The sequence below is a fragment of the Petaurus breviceps genome, unplaced genomic scaffold, assembly GCF_028583685.1.
Source record: "Petaurus breviceps papuanus isolate PSGF00001 unplaced genomic scaffold, PetGlider_PUasm1.0 90778, whole genome shotgun sequence".
Classification (NCBI taxonomy): Eukaryota; Metazoa; Chordata; class Mammalia; order Diprotodontia; family Petauridae; genus Petaurus; species Petaurus breviceps.
In genome coordinates, this window is record NW_027187343.1 from 2,494,914 (window position 1) to 2,510,503 (window position 15,590).

The 15,590-nt window shown below is 36.2% G+C and overlaps 1 protein-coding gene across 2 annotated transcripts in view; it reads right to left on the reverse strand.

Moving 5' to 3' along the window:
- CNST (consortin, connexin sorting protein) overlaps positions 1-15,590 on the reverse strand; it is a 98,084-nt gene that overhangs the window by 37,974 nt on the left and 44,520 nt on the right. For both annotated transcript variants that reach the window (XM_069069134.1, XM_069069133.1), the window contains one exon: positions 1,727-1,932. In XM_069069134.1, coding sequence (XP_068925235.1) covers positions 1,727-1,932 — 206 coding nt within the window. The remainder of the gene's footprint in view (positions 1-1,726; positions 1,933-15,590) is intronic.

The following is a 15,590-nucleotide window of genomic DNA, read 5'->3' on the forward strand; positions in this document are numbered from 1 at the left end:
AGGTCCAATCATGTCAAACCTTCCCCAGACTACCCCTCCCAATTAACACCAGTGACTTTCTATTGCCTTCAGGATAAAATACAAAATGCTGTTTGCCATTCAAAGCCTTTTATGACCTAGCCCCCTCCTCCCTTTCCAGTCTTCTTTCATCTTACCCCCCATCACATACTCTTCAATTCAGTGACACTGGCCTTTTGGCTGTTCCCTAAACAAGACCCTCCATATTTCAGCTCCAGGCACTTCCTTTGGTGACTTCCTTGGCTTCCTTTAAGTCCCAACTAAAATCCCACCTTCTACAGGAAGCATTTCCTAACTCCTCTTAATTCCAGTGCCTTCCCTCTGTTAAATTATTTCCTACTTATCCTGCATATAGCTTGCTTTGTATATTTGTTTGCATGTTGCCCCTTCCATTAGATTGTAAGGTCCTTGAGGGAAAGGCCTGCCTATTCTCTCTTTTTGTATCCCCAACATTTAGTACAGTGCCTGACACAGAGTAGGCACTTAAAAAATGTCTACTGGTTGGTTGATTGATGTTCCCTTCATTGGCCATGCCCATTTTTATGGGTGAAATCACTTATTTTCCTTACTTAGAAGTAATCTCTCCTTTGATATCTCAAGAGTACTTTATATAAAAAAGCAGAGAAATGAAGTAGAATTTAACTTGTCATTCATATTCTAGTTTATATACTATACATATTTATATACATGTTATTACTGTCCCTACTAGATTGCTGCTCCTAGAGGGTAGGGCCATATCTTACTGTATATCTTCCTACCACTCTTCAATCAACCAAGGAATCTCATAGTACCTTTAGGATCCTGGTCAGTTTTTCTGGGAAAGAACATTCTTTTTTTCCCTGCCAAAGCACACATCTGCTGATAGTATCAGACATTTTAAAAGCTTAACAAATGTAGGATGGAGAACTTAAAGCTTTCTTTATATGGTTGATAAAATACACTACTGTATGAAAGGTTATGTAAAGATGATCACATTCAGAAAACCTCAGTGTAAATATTCCTTCCACCAGGGCATTCTATGTCTTCTCATTTTATGCAATTATTGCCCAAGTCTTCCTGAAAGACCTGCCCAAGGTGCTGGATAGCACCTGAGAAGGATGGAAGAAGCAGATTTTGGAAGCAACCATGGTTGGGGTTTGGCAAGGCATGAGAGGGAGTGAAGATGTGAATTGTTTAATCAAGGGTCAAGGTTCAGAAGGGAGAAAAGTAAAGCCAGAAAGAATAGAAAATAAAGTACTTTTTCTGGCTGGTAGCAGTTGACATCACACACAATCAAAAGCAGATGTGGTAGAAATACCAAGTTTTTGCACAGTAAGATGATGACAATTTTGATGAAATATTCATTAGGTTTGTTAGCTATAATCCCACCAAAAGCAATCATTGTGTCTAACTGCAAGTTTAATTGCTGTATAAAATTAGACTTGGATTGAATTATTGATTATCCCTGTGACTTAGGTCATCTATTCCCGCCCTGATTCTCTCTTCCCCTAAACCACCAGATATGCCAGTATAGGGTTACATTTTCTACTTTTCACTAATTCAAAGTCACTTCTCATAAAACCAGTGCAGGTCAAGGACCATGAATGTGGCAAGGAATGAAAAGTATGAAAGTGACAACACAAAAAAATTAATTTTGGTTCCCATTCCCATCCTTCCATTTAGTTAAGGGTTGGCAGTATGTAGCAGAATATGAATTGGAGTTGGGTACCTGATGAAGGCAAAGGGGCAGAACTCTTGAATCCAATTGTTCAAATTCACCTCGGATGAGGGAGAAGAGGGACTGCAAAACTTGTTTCGGCTCCTTTGGTTGATAATTAGCATTGGATTCAGCAGCACCTTCCTCACCACCAGCATGTGTAGGGATGCTAATGATCTTTTCTTGCATTACTGTCGCAGTGTCTCCTGAAGAAAATTCTTTAAGAAATAAACAGAATACCTACATTAAGATGAAAATCTCTTGTGACAGAGTAGTTTAACATAATTATGTAACTATGAAGCTTTCAAATGGTACTACAAATAAAATGATAATCACCTAAATAAAAACAGGGAAGCAAAAAGATAGGAGCTCAATTAAAGTAAGATTTTGTTGACACCTTGCTAAATACTTCTGAGTCCAAACAGAACATTCTTGCAGTATCTGTAACTAAAGATCTTATAAAGTTTGGCCTAAAGAAGTGTGAGAGGGCAGCTAGGTGTCGTGCACAGACAGAGTGCTGGGGGCCTAAAGGCAGGAAGAATTGAGTTCAAATTTGACCTCAGACATTTAATAGCTGTCTGACCTTAGGGAAGTCATTTAACCTTGTTTGGCTCAGTTTCCTTATCTGTCAAATGGACTAGAGAAGGGAATGACAAATAATGCTAGTCTCTTTGCCAAGACCTACATGGGATCATTAGTGGTTGAACAAGATTGAATACTACTGAACAAAAACAAAAGAGTAATGAGCATGCTAACATTTAATAATAAAATTTGATTCCTTCAAAGAAAAAGTAAAATAGTAATTCTTTTATGCTGTCTTGATTTAACACAAACAGATCTTAAAGATCTTAAAAAAAAAAAGTTGAACCTTCCTCTTTTAACTTTAACCTGGTAACTTCAGAATTACTCCCAGATCCCAGGGGTAATTCAAATGCAAGATTTTCAGAACATTAAAAAAATGGGGACATGAACTATTGTGCAAAAAAGATAATTTAAAAATTTGCCAGGAATAAATGCTTGATAAGCAGCAACTGAAATGATGCAACATATTTGAAGTAAATAAAACTTCAATATTACTAATATTGCTACCACAGTTCAACTAAAATTTTAGTATCAGTTCCAACCTTAATTTTTATTCACGGACTGAAAATGTGTGTGGCTGCATCCTTGTTTTTTCTTAACTGTTGCTCCTCTTGGTATTCAAAGCCCCCTGGAATCTGGCCCTAATCTACCTATCTAGCTATATCAGTTATATAATTAATAAAGGACAAAGTGCCCACTCTAGCTGTCATGCCAGGAACCATCTTCATGTTTTGTTAACTTTAGGCTTTGCTCACATTTCTCTTCTTGTCTGCTCTTATCTTTGTATATAAAAATCATACTTATTGGTCAGAGGCCAACCACATCTCACCTCTATGAAACCTGATAACCATAATTAAGACGTAATTTCTTCCTTCTCTGAATTTCCGTTAAGACTATTTTTGTGTTGTTCATGTGATCATTATATACTTAGCCTAAAACACAGTTATTTGTGTACATAGATTTTTTTTCATCTCCTCTCTTGCACCGTAAACTTCTAGAGGGGAGAAATGATTTACTTTCTATCTCTCTAACTCCTAGGTCCCAAGGTGGGGGCTGGGAAAGCAGATCAACAGTTAGTTTTTGGTTTCTTCCTATGGAAGTCATATTTTGGTCAGTTAACATTACAGTAGTCTTTTCATCAGGTACCAAGTGAAGAGAGTATGTAGAAACATTAGTTTCACCCACTTTTTCACAAATTTCACATTGTCCTCATGATAGAAAGTAGAGGCATCAAGGTAGCCCCATGGAGAGATTGCTGGACTTAAAAGTCAGGGAGACCCAAGTGCAAATCTAGTCTCAGACACTTACTAGCAATGTGACCCTGGGCAAGTCACTTAACCTCTGCCCACTAAAGTTTTCTCAACTGTAAAATGAAAGTAATAATAGCACCCACCTTCCAGGGGTTGTAAGTGAGGATCAAATGAGTTAATCTATGTAAAGTGCATGGCACATTGTAAGCACTTAATAAATGTTTTTTTTTAAATCACTCTGAGCCCATATGGGCATAGGCCAGTCTGACTCACATAATTCATGGAAGAAAGGCTGGGTTTTTTTAAAAAAAGTTTTAACCAATTTAAAAATTTTAGCCAAATTTTAACCAATTCTAACCACATTTAAAAAAATATAACTCACTGAATAAATGTGGAGAATCTACTGTAAATCAAAAATTCTGTTATAAGAAGGATAGAAAAAATGGTAAGAGGAGGTTAGAAAAGAGAGGTGAGAGACCTCAAGTAATTTTTAATAGGAATAACAAAATTGTTAAGACAGACAATTATTCTAAAATCTCCAGAATATTTGCAAGTTAGACATATATATGGTAAACATAAAATGTTAAAATCTGGCTGAGAAAAGAAGCAGCATGGGAACATCACAAAAAGCATGGCTTGATGCCTTAGGAAAACTGGGTTTTCCATTAATGAAGTTATGTGACCTTGGACAAATCACTTGGCCTCTTGAGGCCTTAGCTTTCTCATTTGTAAAATGATGGGATTAGAGCAGATTCTAGGAACCTTTCAAGAGATCCCTACATGAAATGAAAATAGCTTCCAGAAAGCTCCATTTAATTAATAATGCATTCGTTTCTATTTTTGATTACAAGAGAGGTGACTGAGGCCTCCAGAGCCAAGAACTTTAGTGAGGACCCAGTGGAGATTAGATAACATAAATTTGTAGTGTACAGAATCAGCGAGGTTGCATGATTTTCTTCAGTTCTGGAGTATAAATGGAGGAGGCCAACTGTGATGGAAATTTAAGGTTAGGATTTGGCAAGGCATAATCTCAGAGGTACAGTGAATCTGTGTCTATATTGGTTAAGTACATTGCAATGTATAATTGATCTGCAAATTACCCCACTCTATGTCACTATCATGTGAAGGGTCTTAAACCTGCAATAAATTCATTTCTAAAACCTAGGCGGCTAATAAAGGAATCTTAATGATGTATGAGCAACCAGGTGGCAGAAGTGGATAGTGTGCTAGGCCTGGAGTTAGGAAGACTCATCTTCTTAAATTCAAATCTGGCCTCAGACACTTACTAGCTGTGTGGTCCTGGGTAAGTCACTTCACCCTGACTGCCTCAGCTTCCTTATCTGTACAATGAGCTGGAAAAAGAAATGGCAAACCACTGCAGTATCTCTGCCAAGAAAACCCCAAATGGGTTTTTTTTTAATTTTAGGTTTTAATTTTTAATTTAATTTTAGGAATTCGACACAACTGAAAAATGACAATACTGTGTGGATTACTAATAACCCGTAACTACTATGATTCAAATACTTTGTTCAAATGACTTTTATATATTATACTGGGGGACAGCATAGTTTGCTACACAGAGCATTATATTAACCATCAGGACAGAACAGTATTTGAATCTTGCCTTAGACACTAGCTATGTGACTATGAGTAAAAGTCACTTAACCTCTCTCAGTTTCCTCATCTATAAAATGGAGATAATTTCTGCAGCACCTAGCTCACAGTGTTGTGAGGGACATGAAATAACTTTGTGCTTTTGCAAACCAAAGAACACTATGCACATGTCAGTTATAATTATTATACTATTTCTCTCCAGATTCTTGAGCTGTGTAGCATCATTGCAGTAAGGTGGAGAAAAATGATAATTTACATTTAAAAATGGGAAAAGTCAAAGAAGGGTAATTATTTACCTAGTATAATCAGTTAGAGACAGAGATATCACAGCCTGTCAATTCAGCCCAGCACTTTAATTATTTACAGATTCTTCTTGCTTCTTAAAGAATACTGTATTTCTGGGGTGGATCAGAAACTAGCTGCCCTTTGAAGAAGAGTTTGTCACATATGGTACCACTAACCGGATGGATTTGTTTGGTAGTACTGTCAAAGTTTTTTGGAAATATCTCAATTCTATTTTTTCAAAAGGCATATAAATTATTAATCAAATTATGAAATAACAGTTAAGTTCTATTACCTGAGACACTATGAAATGTACCAAAAAACCCTAAAAAATGTTCAGCAAATCTTTAGCTATGAATCTAATTCTTAGATTACTTAAATGTAGGTAGCCCCATTCAGCTTAATGTTATGTTATTTGGGGCAAAGAACTCACAAGAGAAGGCAATTTTTTTTCAACAAAAGAAAGTAGTTTTAGCTGGGATGAAAAGAGATATTGCAGTCAGTTATTGAAAATGCCAGAGCAACACTGGGAGGGCCCCGAGGTGGTATCACTGGCTTTACTCAAAGGGAGGATGTAGTTGAAAGGTTAAAGTTAATTTTTTGGTATTATATTTAAAATGCTTACTGAAGAACACTAACATCCCTGAATGTCAGTATGAATAATAAGGAGTCAGAAAAAATGCCGTTAGTGAAGAAAATGGTTTTCAGTTATTTCCCAGAGGCCACAAAGAAAACAGACACAATTATTCATGACCATGCAGTTTAAAATGCGTACGATATTTTTTCTGATATTCGTTTGATTATTGAACTTTGGAAAAATTAATAAAATATCCAAGTAGCAGTGAACATATTTTAGTTTCTTTATTTTTCAACCACTTTGTTATAATTATTTGGCATCTCACATTTTAAAGTAGTTTGAAAATGTATTTTTATTTATTAATAATATTATTTAATTTATTAATACATATTTTATAAAATTTCTTCCAGTGGTGCCAACAACCTTAACAATCCAATAGCTTAAAAAAAAATAAAGCTATATTTAAAAGGGGAAAAATGAAGTCTAAACATTGACATGTTAGCCTTCCCTAACTCTAAAGAAATATTCAAAGTATGTCAAATTTTCTTTCATCATATAAAAATCTGTGTCAATATGGCTGAAAAAATTATTTTAAAACAAGGAAAAATATTTTTAAAAGACTGTGAAAATCAAGTACACTTTTATTTAAAATTATTTAAACAAATATACTCCCAAAGGAGAAATATGAGAGGACACCATTTTTTACAACTCCTTTATAGGTGAGGGTGGGATGGGGGGGGGGCGGGAGTCCATGGTGTGGACTATTGCATATAATGCTATAATTTTTTCCTCTTTATTTCTTTTTCTTTAAAAAAAAAAAATATTATGGGGGATGGATCTCTGGGATGGATAGTACAAAGGGGAAAAGCAGGAAAAGCAATGTAAGGCCTAAAGATACCCAAAAAATGTTATTTTAAAAAAGAAAACTTTATTCAGTTAAACTGGGATTACTTCTTAATGTGAATCACTTTGCATGATACAGAGTCACTCAGAGATTCAGCTTCATGGTACACTTATTGCTACTGAGGTCTGGAAAACATTAATTATTCATAAAATACCTTGAGATCCAGAGGTCAAAGAAACGATTTAAAAAGCAGGTTTATCACATGAATCCTGTTGCCCGAATGAAAACTGAACTAAAGTTCAGTTCCCAAGTTTGAAGAACACAATAAATGATAAATTTTGTCTGACCAAAAGTCCATTTGGAGAACACAGTAATCTGTCCTTAGACCTTGGTCTACAAAAACTGGGAATGTACCCTAAGTATACTTCACTTTGCTTTATTTAATCAAGTATTATTTATATCTATGGAATTATCTTAAGTGATGATAAATTTGAATTTTCTAGATAACAAATGAGTGATGTAGCAGATGAAATTTTTAAAAAAATCCTTTTATTTTTAATCTCAACTTGGACATCAAAAAAATTAACATTTCCACACACACACAAAACACAAAAAGATGGTTCTGTATGAAACCATGAATTTCTATTTAATTCTACCTTTAAAAAAGTATGCATTTCTTACATGTTACATTTTTAATTGTCTTGCTTGTCTCTAGTTCCTTCTAAACCTGTTTTCCTTTTGTGTTGTTTAAAAATATTAACAATGGTATCACTATTGCTAGCTTCTCCCTCTCCAAGGGGAGAAAGAAAAACCCTTATCTCAAATAAAAATAGCCAAGTAAAAGAATCCACAGTTAGCTATGCTCAAAAATGATGTCTGGTATCTATTACTTCCCTGTCACAAAGTAGGGGACATGCAAAAAGCTGCATCACAGGACCTCTGGAGACACACTTGGTCATTTATGTCATTGATTAAAGTTCTGAAGTTTTTCAAATCGGTTTTTCTTTATAATGTCACTGTCCTTATATAAACTGTTCTCCTGGTTCTGCTCACTTCACTCTGTGCCAGTTTATAGTATCCAGGATTCTCTGAAATTGCCTCTTTTGTCTGTTTTTAAAGGGAACTAATATTCCAATACATTCATATACCTAAGTTTGTTTAACAATCCACTAGTTCCTTTTCTACTTATCAGAATGTTACTGCTACATTATCATATTATGCCTTCCAACTACTCAAAAAAACTTAACTTCTATGTTTCTCTGTATTTATGTTTACATTTCAAAGTTTCTACTCTGTTCTTTTCATCAGAAATGTCTGTAAATCCTCTATTCCATTAAAAAACCATCCCCCCCACCCCATAAGATTATAGTCAGGTTTGCAGGGTGAGTTATTCTTGATTGTAAAGTCTGTTTCTTTTGCGTTTTGGAATACCGTATTCCAATATCTCCTGTGGTTTGTAGTAGAAGATGCCAGTTCTTGTGTGATATTGACTATAGTTCCTTGGTACTTTAACCTCTTCTAAAGGATATGTGAAGTGTTTTTCCTTTGACACAGGAGCTCTGGATTTTAACCATGACATTGCTGGAACATGTGCCTTCAGGGTTCCTTTTAGGAACGAACTGAAGGATTTTTTCTCTCAATACTTACCTATCAGTTCTACTACATCCTGGTAGCTTTTATTTGTTATTTCTTGAAATATAATTATGTCCAGGCTTTTTTGGGGGTAAGTGGTAGTGAAATCTTGGTTTTTTGACAGTCAATGGCTCTTAAATTACTTCTCTTTGGCTTGATAGGTTGGTTGTTTCCTATCTGGTATATTACATTTTCAGCTATTTTTATCTATCTGTTGATGTTGTTCTAATATTTCTGGCACTAATTTCTGTTTGGTCTTTTCTAGTTTTTAGGTAGTATATTTCTTGATTATCACTTTCTTCAAAATTTTTTTCTTTTTAAACTTTTGCTTCATTTCTTCTAGTTGTTCCTGTAGTCCTTTTGAAAAAAAAAAAAACCCAGCTGTTTGAAGTTTTTATGGTATTATTCTCTCCTTCTTAGGGGGGATCTATTTGCAATAATCTTTGATATGGATCATTATTATATTTACTCACCCCTGCTGAACTGGGGTTTTGTGGCAGGGAAAGGCGTCACCCTCTACTAGGCTTTTGGGCCCTGCTTATCCTGCTCCCCTGGGCTTCTCTGTGTTGGGCTTCCATGGATCTTTGAGGTTTTGTGTGCTGGAGCTTCAGGTTATCTCTGGCATCTCTAGACACTGTTAATGGCCTTAGAGCCTGCTGGCCTGGGCTGTCCCAGTCTAAGTGTGGAGCCTCACTTATTGCTGAAGCTGCTCTCTGGGGTTTCTAAGGTCCCCATTTCCGGATGTTCTGACCAGCCCGATGTTTTCCCAGGGGAGTCCTCTACTCTCACCTCCACCTCCTGGCTTCTCTGGCTTTTTTCAAATCTTGGCTAAAGTTCTTACCTTTTGCAAGAGGCCTTTCCCTGTCCTTTAATCTTTTTTTTTTTGCCTTTTAGAGGGCAATTGGGGTTAACTTGCCCAAGGTTACATGGCTAGTTTTTTTTGTGTATGTTAAGTGTCTGAGGCCTAATCTGAACTCAGGTCCTCCTGACTCCAGGCCAGAGCTTTACTCACTGCACCACCTAGCCACCACCCTGTCCTTTAATCTTAAGTGTTTTCCTGAGATACTTCTTAATTTATCCTGTAAACATCTTGTTTGTGATTAGTTGTTTGCATATTGTCTCCTCCATTAGATTCTGAGTTCCTTAAGAATGGGTTGGGGCAGCTAGGTGGTGCAATGAATAAAGCACTGGCCCTAGAGTCAGTGAGACCTGAGTTCAAATTTGACCTTAGACACTTAACACTTACTAGCCTTGTGACCTTGGGCAAGTCACTTAACCCCAATTGCCCTATATTCCCCCCCTAAAAAGAAAAAAAAGACGACAAATGGGTTGTTGTTTTTTTTACTTTTGTTTATATCCTCTGCACATAGTATTGTGCATAAAAGGTATTCTATAAATGCTAGTCGACTAATAATAATGATAGAAAGCAAGCATTTATTAAACATCTACTGTATGCCAGGAACTGAGCTAAGTACTTTACAAATTGCCCTACCATCCCCCCCTCCAAAAAAAGTAAAAAAAAAAAAAAGATGAAGATAGTCACACATCCTAAAATATTTGAAGGAATAGAGATTCTGCCATTTTCTTGTCCCAGTAATATTTTCAGGCAGATTATCTTTATGTCCAACAGAACTTTCTCTTACTAGACTTGGGTGATCAGCTTGAGAGATAAATAATAGCTACTCCTTATCATTCTCAAATATCTCTCTTAAATTCTGCTTTAAAAAAACTCTTCAGAAGATTTTCTACCATTCAGTTAAATTCATCCTTTGTTTCTTTTCACTCTCCTTTTTTAAAAGACAAAAAAATCCTTCTTTAAAAAGTATGACTTGTAGGTATATCTAAGCTTAACACAAAATCTGTTCCCGAGTATATACTTCATCCATTTTTTCTTTTTGCTTTTTGGAGGGCAATTGGGGTTGTCACTTGCCCAAAGTCACACGGCTAGTAAGCGTTTTAAGTGTCTGAGGCTGGATTTGAACTCAGGCCCTCCTGACTCCAGGGCCGGTGGTCTTTTCACTGCCCCAGCTAGCCGCCCCACTTCATCCATTTTTTATAACTCATCATTATCTTGTGCATATTAGAGGATTCTGTCTCAACTATCAATCTCTATTTCTAACTCAAATCCTTTTCTCATTCTGAATATTCATCTTATAATTTGTGTTCATATCTAGATTTTCATATGTCAAGCTTAGAGAATGTTAGAACTGGCAGAAATAATCATGATCTGAGTCTCTTAGTTCACAGAAGCAAATTTGTTTAGAGTAAGACACCTGTATTCTGTTCTGATTCATTCAGGTGAAGGAATTGGAGTCTAAGACTTGAGTTTACATTGTTGCTCAGACCCTTACTAGCTGTGTGATCCTAGACAGTTACTCAACTTCTTCAAGCCTCAGTTTCCTCAGCTGTAAAATGAGGATTTATATCACAGGGCAACTTATGACCAAATGATAGATTATATCTATCATGTTTTGTAAAACTTATAAAGTGTAATATAAATAGTAGATACTTTTATTTTCTTTAGAGCCTCAGGTAGTCCTACTGTTCTTAATACTATTGGTTAAAAAAAATATTAAATCCTACATTTTTTGCCTGACTATGCTAGAAATAAAGAATTCTAATCTTAGGGTCTTATTGAATATGCTCCTTTCTTTTTATCACACACATGACTCCTTTCTCCTCACTCTCAATATTTTAAAATTAGGAGAAAAAATCACAAATCTTCTCATTTAACTTGTCTTTGGAAAAAAAATTTGAGAACTTTGTCATGTTTAGAAAATGTTCCACTTTGTATGTAGCTATATAATTCCTTTCTCACTAGCTTCCTATCTTCCATTTTAATTAAGCCCTGTTTACTTGAGAACAAGAGAAAAACACATTATAGTAAATTATTTTGAAGACTGTTTTGATTTTATTAAACTAAGATTAACTGACATTGATTTTTAAGTGGGATTAATTTTAACAGAAAAAACTTTTTGATCTCCACATCTCCCTCACCTATAATAGTTTTAAATGATTGAAACTACTATCTTAAGACCCTAAATTTCTCAAGTAGTATATAGGCACAGCTACTCTCTTAAATAAAAATAACATCTTTTTAAAGGTATTATTCTCCTCATTAGCTTTCTGTACCTCTTTTGCCTTTTGAGTTAGTCTATTTTTTTAAGGTGTTATTGTCTTCAGTAATTTGGGGGTGTAATGGAAATGCAAATTTGGAAGATCTTCCCTGCCCCTAGGCTAAAGTGCACCTGAAGCCTTGGGTGGGAGGCTTGTTTTTCAGTAAATACTTCTTGATTGGCCAGTGAGTCAATAAGGTTGTTATATTTTCTGAGCCAGGAGAAGGCTATATAAGCCCTGATGTGTAGCTTTGTTTTGGGACTCACTTTGAGAAGTGTTCTGTGATTTTATCTGAATTCTGGGAAGCCCTTGTTGAGAGTCCCCCGGCTTTGAAAAACCCAGAATGTGGAAACCCAGATGTTGACTGGGTATGGATGTAATGGTTGGACAGTTTGGAAATCTGTCTACTTGATGTTTCTGTCTTGATAATTATGCCTGTATACTTTGAGGTTCAGGGTGCTGACCTTTTTCTCCTGAACAAGGTAAACGATATATGTCTGACTGATTAAAGTAAGCTTGTTAACCCATTTTGAGTTGCTTTCCTTTAACAAAGCAGATCCAAGAACCTGTGTGAGCAGCCACCCTGGGAACACTGGGGTGCTTGCCGCTACAGGAGGGGGGTTCTTCTTTAGCAAGGTATTGACTCATTTTTCATGATTTTCTTGCCTGGAACCAATTCATATTTTTCTTGGAGGCTTTTGATGCAGGAGCTTTGATTTTGTTGTCTTCTTCTGGTTCTATGTTTTGATCTTCTTTGTTACCAAAGAAAAATTCTATAGTGTGATTTCTTTTTATCTGTTTGCTCATTTTCCCATCCAATTACTTGAATTTTGAGCTCTTTACCACCAGAACTCTGCTTCCAGAGTGGAGAGTGCTGTGTCCCAAATTTCTGGGGTTTTGCGCAGCTGTTGTCAGTTACTTCTAGGCACCTGCCTCAGAACTGTGAGGAGGACTCCCTCTCCACAGCTGCACCAAGCTCTGCCAAGCCAGTGTTCCTCCTCACCCCAGGACTGCTACCCAAGATTGTGACCCAGATCCAAGCAGGGCAAAGTAAGAGAATCCTGCCTCAGCCCCAGCAAAGGGATTCCTGCAATTGCCCTCTGATCAGCCGGTTGGTCCTCCCACCACCTGTGGGCCTGGAGTTCTGGAAGTAGCTGCCGCAGCCACTGTTGCCACCACCTCCAATGCCTTGGGGGCAGGGGCTCCAGCGAACTCTTCTATCTCCCAGGTCCAACAGAGTTTCCCCACTGACCTTTTACCTCTTTGGTGTTTGTGGGTTGAGAAGTCTGGAAACCACCACAGCTGCCAGTGATTCAGTCCCATGAGGTCTGCTCCAGCCAATCTGTGCCACAGATCTGTTCTAGCGTGGCCGATGCTGGACTGTACTCTGCTCCCAGCCTGGTGTGATAGACCCTTCTTGTGGGCCAGCCAGGCTGTCTTCAGCTGGAGATGTATTTCACTCTGTCATTTTGTGGGTTCTGTAGCTCTAAAATTTGTTTAGAGTAATTTTTTACAGGTACTGGAGGTGACTGGGGGCCTATCTCAAGCAAGTTCCTGCTTTTACCCTGCCATCTTGGCTCCACCTCTCCATTTAATAACTTCCAGTTATATTAACACAGTTATGGAAACTGGAATAAAGCCAAGGAAGTGGTGAAAACCATAATCTTGAAGCCCTGACACCTCCACAGACATGCAACTAGTTTTCAGTTCCTAAAACTCCATATAATCAGGATGAAAAGGCAACACCAAAATAACCTGCCTCTATCCCTTGGATGTGGAATAAAATAAATGAATTTATCAATATCCTTGTATTCAGATCAGCTTATTCTTTAGAGAATTTTGAAGAAAATCAAAGACTGTTCCTTTTCAAATGACACCTATTCTTCTAAATGAAAGAAAAGTTATTACACTTAACCAGAAAATAAAAACAATAACAATAACACCTTAGATCACTGATAATCTTTACTTAATGCAAACACCTAAAATAATACTTAGGGAAGAAATGAATGACAAAAACAATAATGATGCCTCAAAATGACTTTGAAAAGGAGATGGGCAGGTTACACCAGAATTTTGAAAATTCCTTTTTGAGTTTGATGACATGACCCTAAATAGACCAAATATGCCAAAAACAGAGTAATACAAAATAGTTGGCATTTGCTTATAATGATCGTGAATCCACTGATTCTCTAAAAATAGTTGACAAGAAGTGTAAAACCACATCAGCACCTGTACACGTGGTCATTACAGTGATGGTAAGAACCACAGGAAGAAAAGTGGAGATTTGAAGCAATATGACTCAGGTCAGGCATCAAAGATCACCACAGAAAAACTGGCTTGGAAAAACTATTGAAGATTAAAGAAAGGCAAAAGTCAAAAGGGGGAGTGGAAACAGTCAAAGCAGCAGAAAAGAAACAATTCAATGTAAAACACTTTACTATAAAAGCCTGAGGAGAAAGGAAATAAAAGGAGAGAAGTGACACACACACATACAAGTCTGTCTACTATGAACAAATAAACATCTATGTAAAGGGAAGTAATCAAAACTCTAGTTTCTCTATAAAACTGGAAGTTGGCAGAATTTGAAAAGGTCCATAATTATTGGGTCAGACACTTCAGAGTGCAACATAAATTACCAGCACAGCACTTTATTGATTTCCTCTTTCATAGAGCCTGATCCCACTTTTCTTAGATCTATACATCTACTATTAGTATATATATGTATATATATACTATATATAGTATACATACTATACATCTACCAAAAGGAAAAAAACACTTGTGACCCCTCCAAACATATGCCAATTAAGTGTTCATATACATTATACAAAGTGCACAGAATCTGTACAAAGATTTTTTTAAAAATCTATAAGCTTGCAAGAAAATGATATATTGGTTAAGGGGCAAAAAGATTGTGCCATAAATTTTCAGGGGATGTAAAAGCAATTTATTATTGATTCAGTAAGTATTGAACAAGCCACTCAAAAGGATTATAATATCTATAGTGCCTTCTTTATTACAAATGATTTTATCCTAACTATAATATGAAGAGGTAATCATCAAAACTGTCTGGTACTGGATAAGAAATAGTGGTGGAGAAAAGGACCCACATGCACGAAAATATTTATAGCAGATGGTGGCAAAGAATTGGAAATTGAGGAGATGCCCATTAATTGGGTAATGGCCTAACAAGTTGTGGTATGTGAATGTAATGGAATCCTATTGTGCACTAAGAAATGATCAATAGACACATTTTAGAAAAACCTGGAAAGACTTACATAAACTGATGCTGAGTGAAATGACCAGATCTGGGAGAACATTGTACACAGTAACAGCAACATTGTGCAATGATTAACTATGATAGACTTAGCTCTTCTCAGAAATGCAATAATCTAAGACAATTCCAAAAGACTCGACTGAAAATGTTATCCATATCCAGGGAAAGAACTATAGAGTCTGAATGTTGATTGAAGCATACTATTTGCTGTCTTTTTTGTTTTGTTTCTTCTTTCTCCTGGTTTGTTCCATTGATTATAATTCTTTACAACATGAGTAATGTGAAAATGTTTAATATGAATGTATATGTAGAGTCTATATCAGATTGCAAGCCATTTTGGGGAGTGGAGAGTGGAGGGATGGAGAGAAAATTTAAAACTCAAAAGTTTGTGGAACTGAATGTTTTAAACTAAAAATAAATAAAATAAAAAAAAATAGTGGTAGGTTAGTTACCATAACACACAATAAAATGACCATAGTAATCTAATTTTTGATAAACCCAAAGATGCCATCTTTGCTTTTGGGACACTATTTGACAAAAATGGCTAGGAAAACTGAAAGACAGTAATGATAGAACCTAAGTATAGACCAACATCTTACACCATATACCAAATGTACATACATCAAAATGGGTACATAATTTAGACATTAAGGGTGATTATACCATAAGCAAATCAGGAGAACAAGGAATAGTTTACCTGT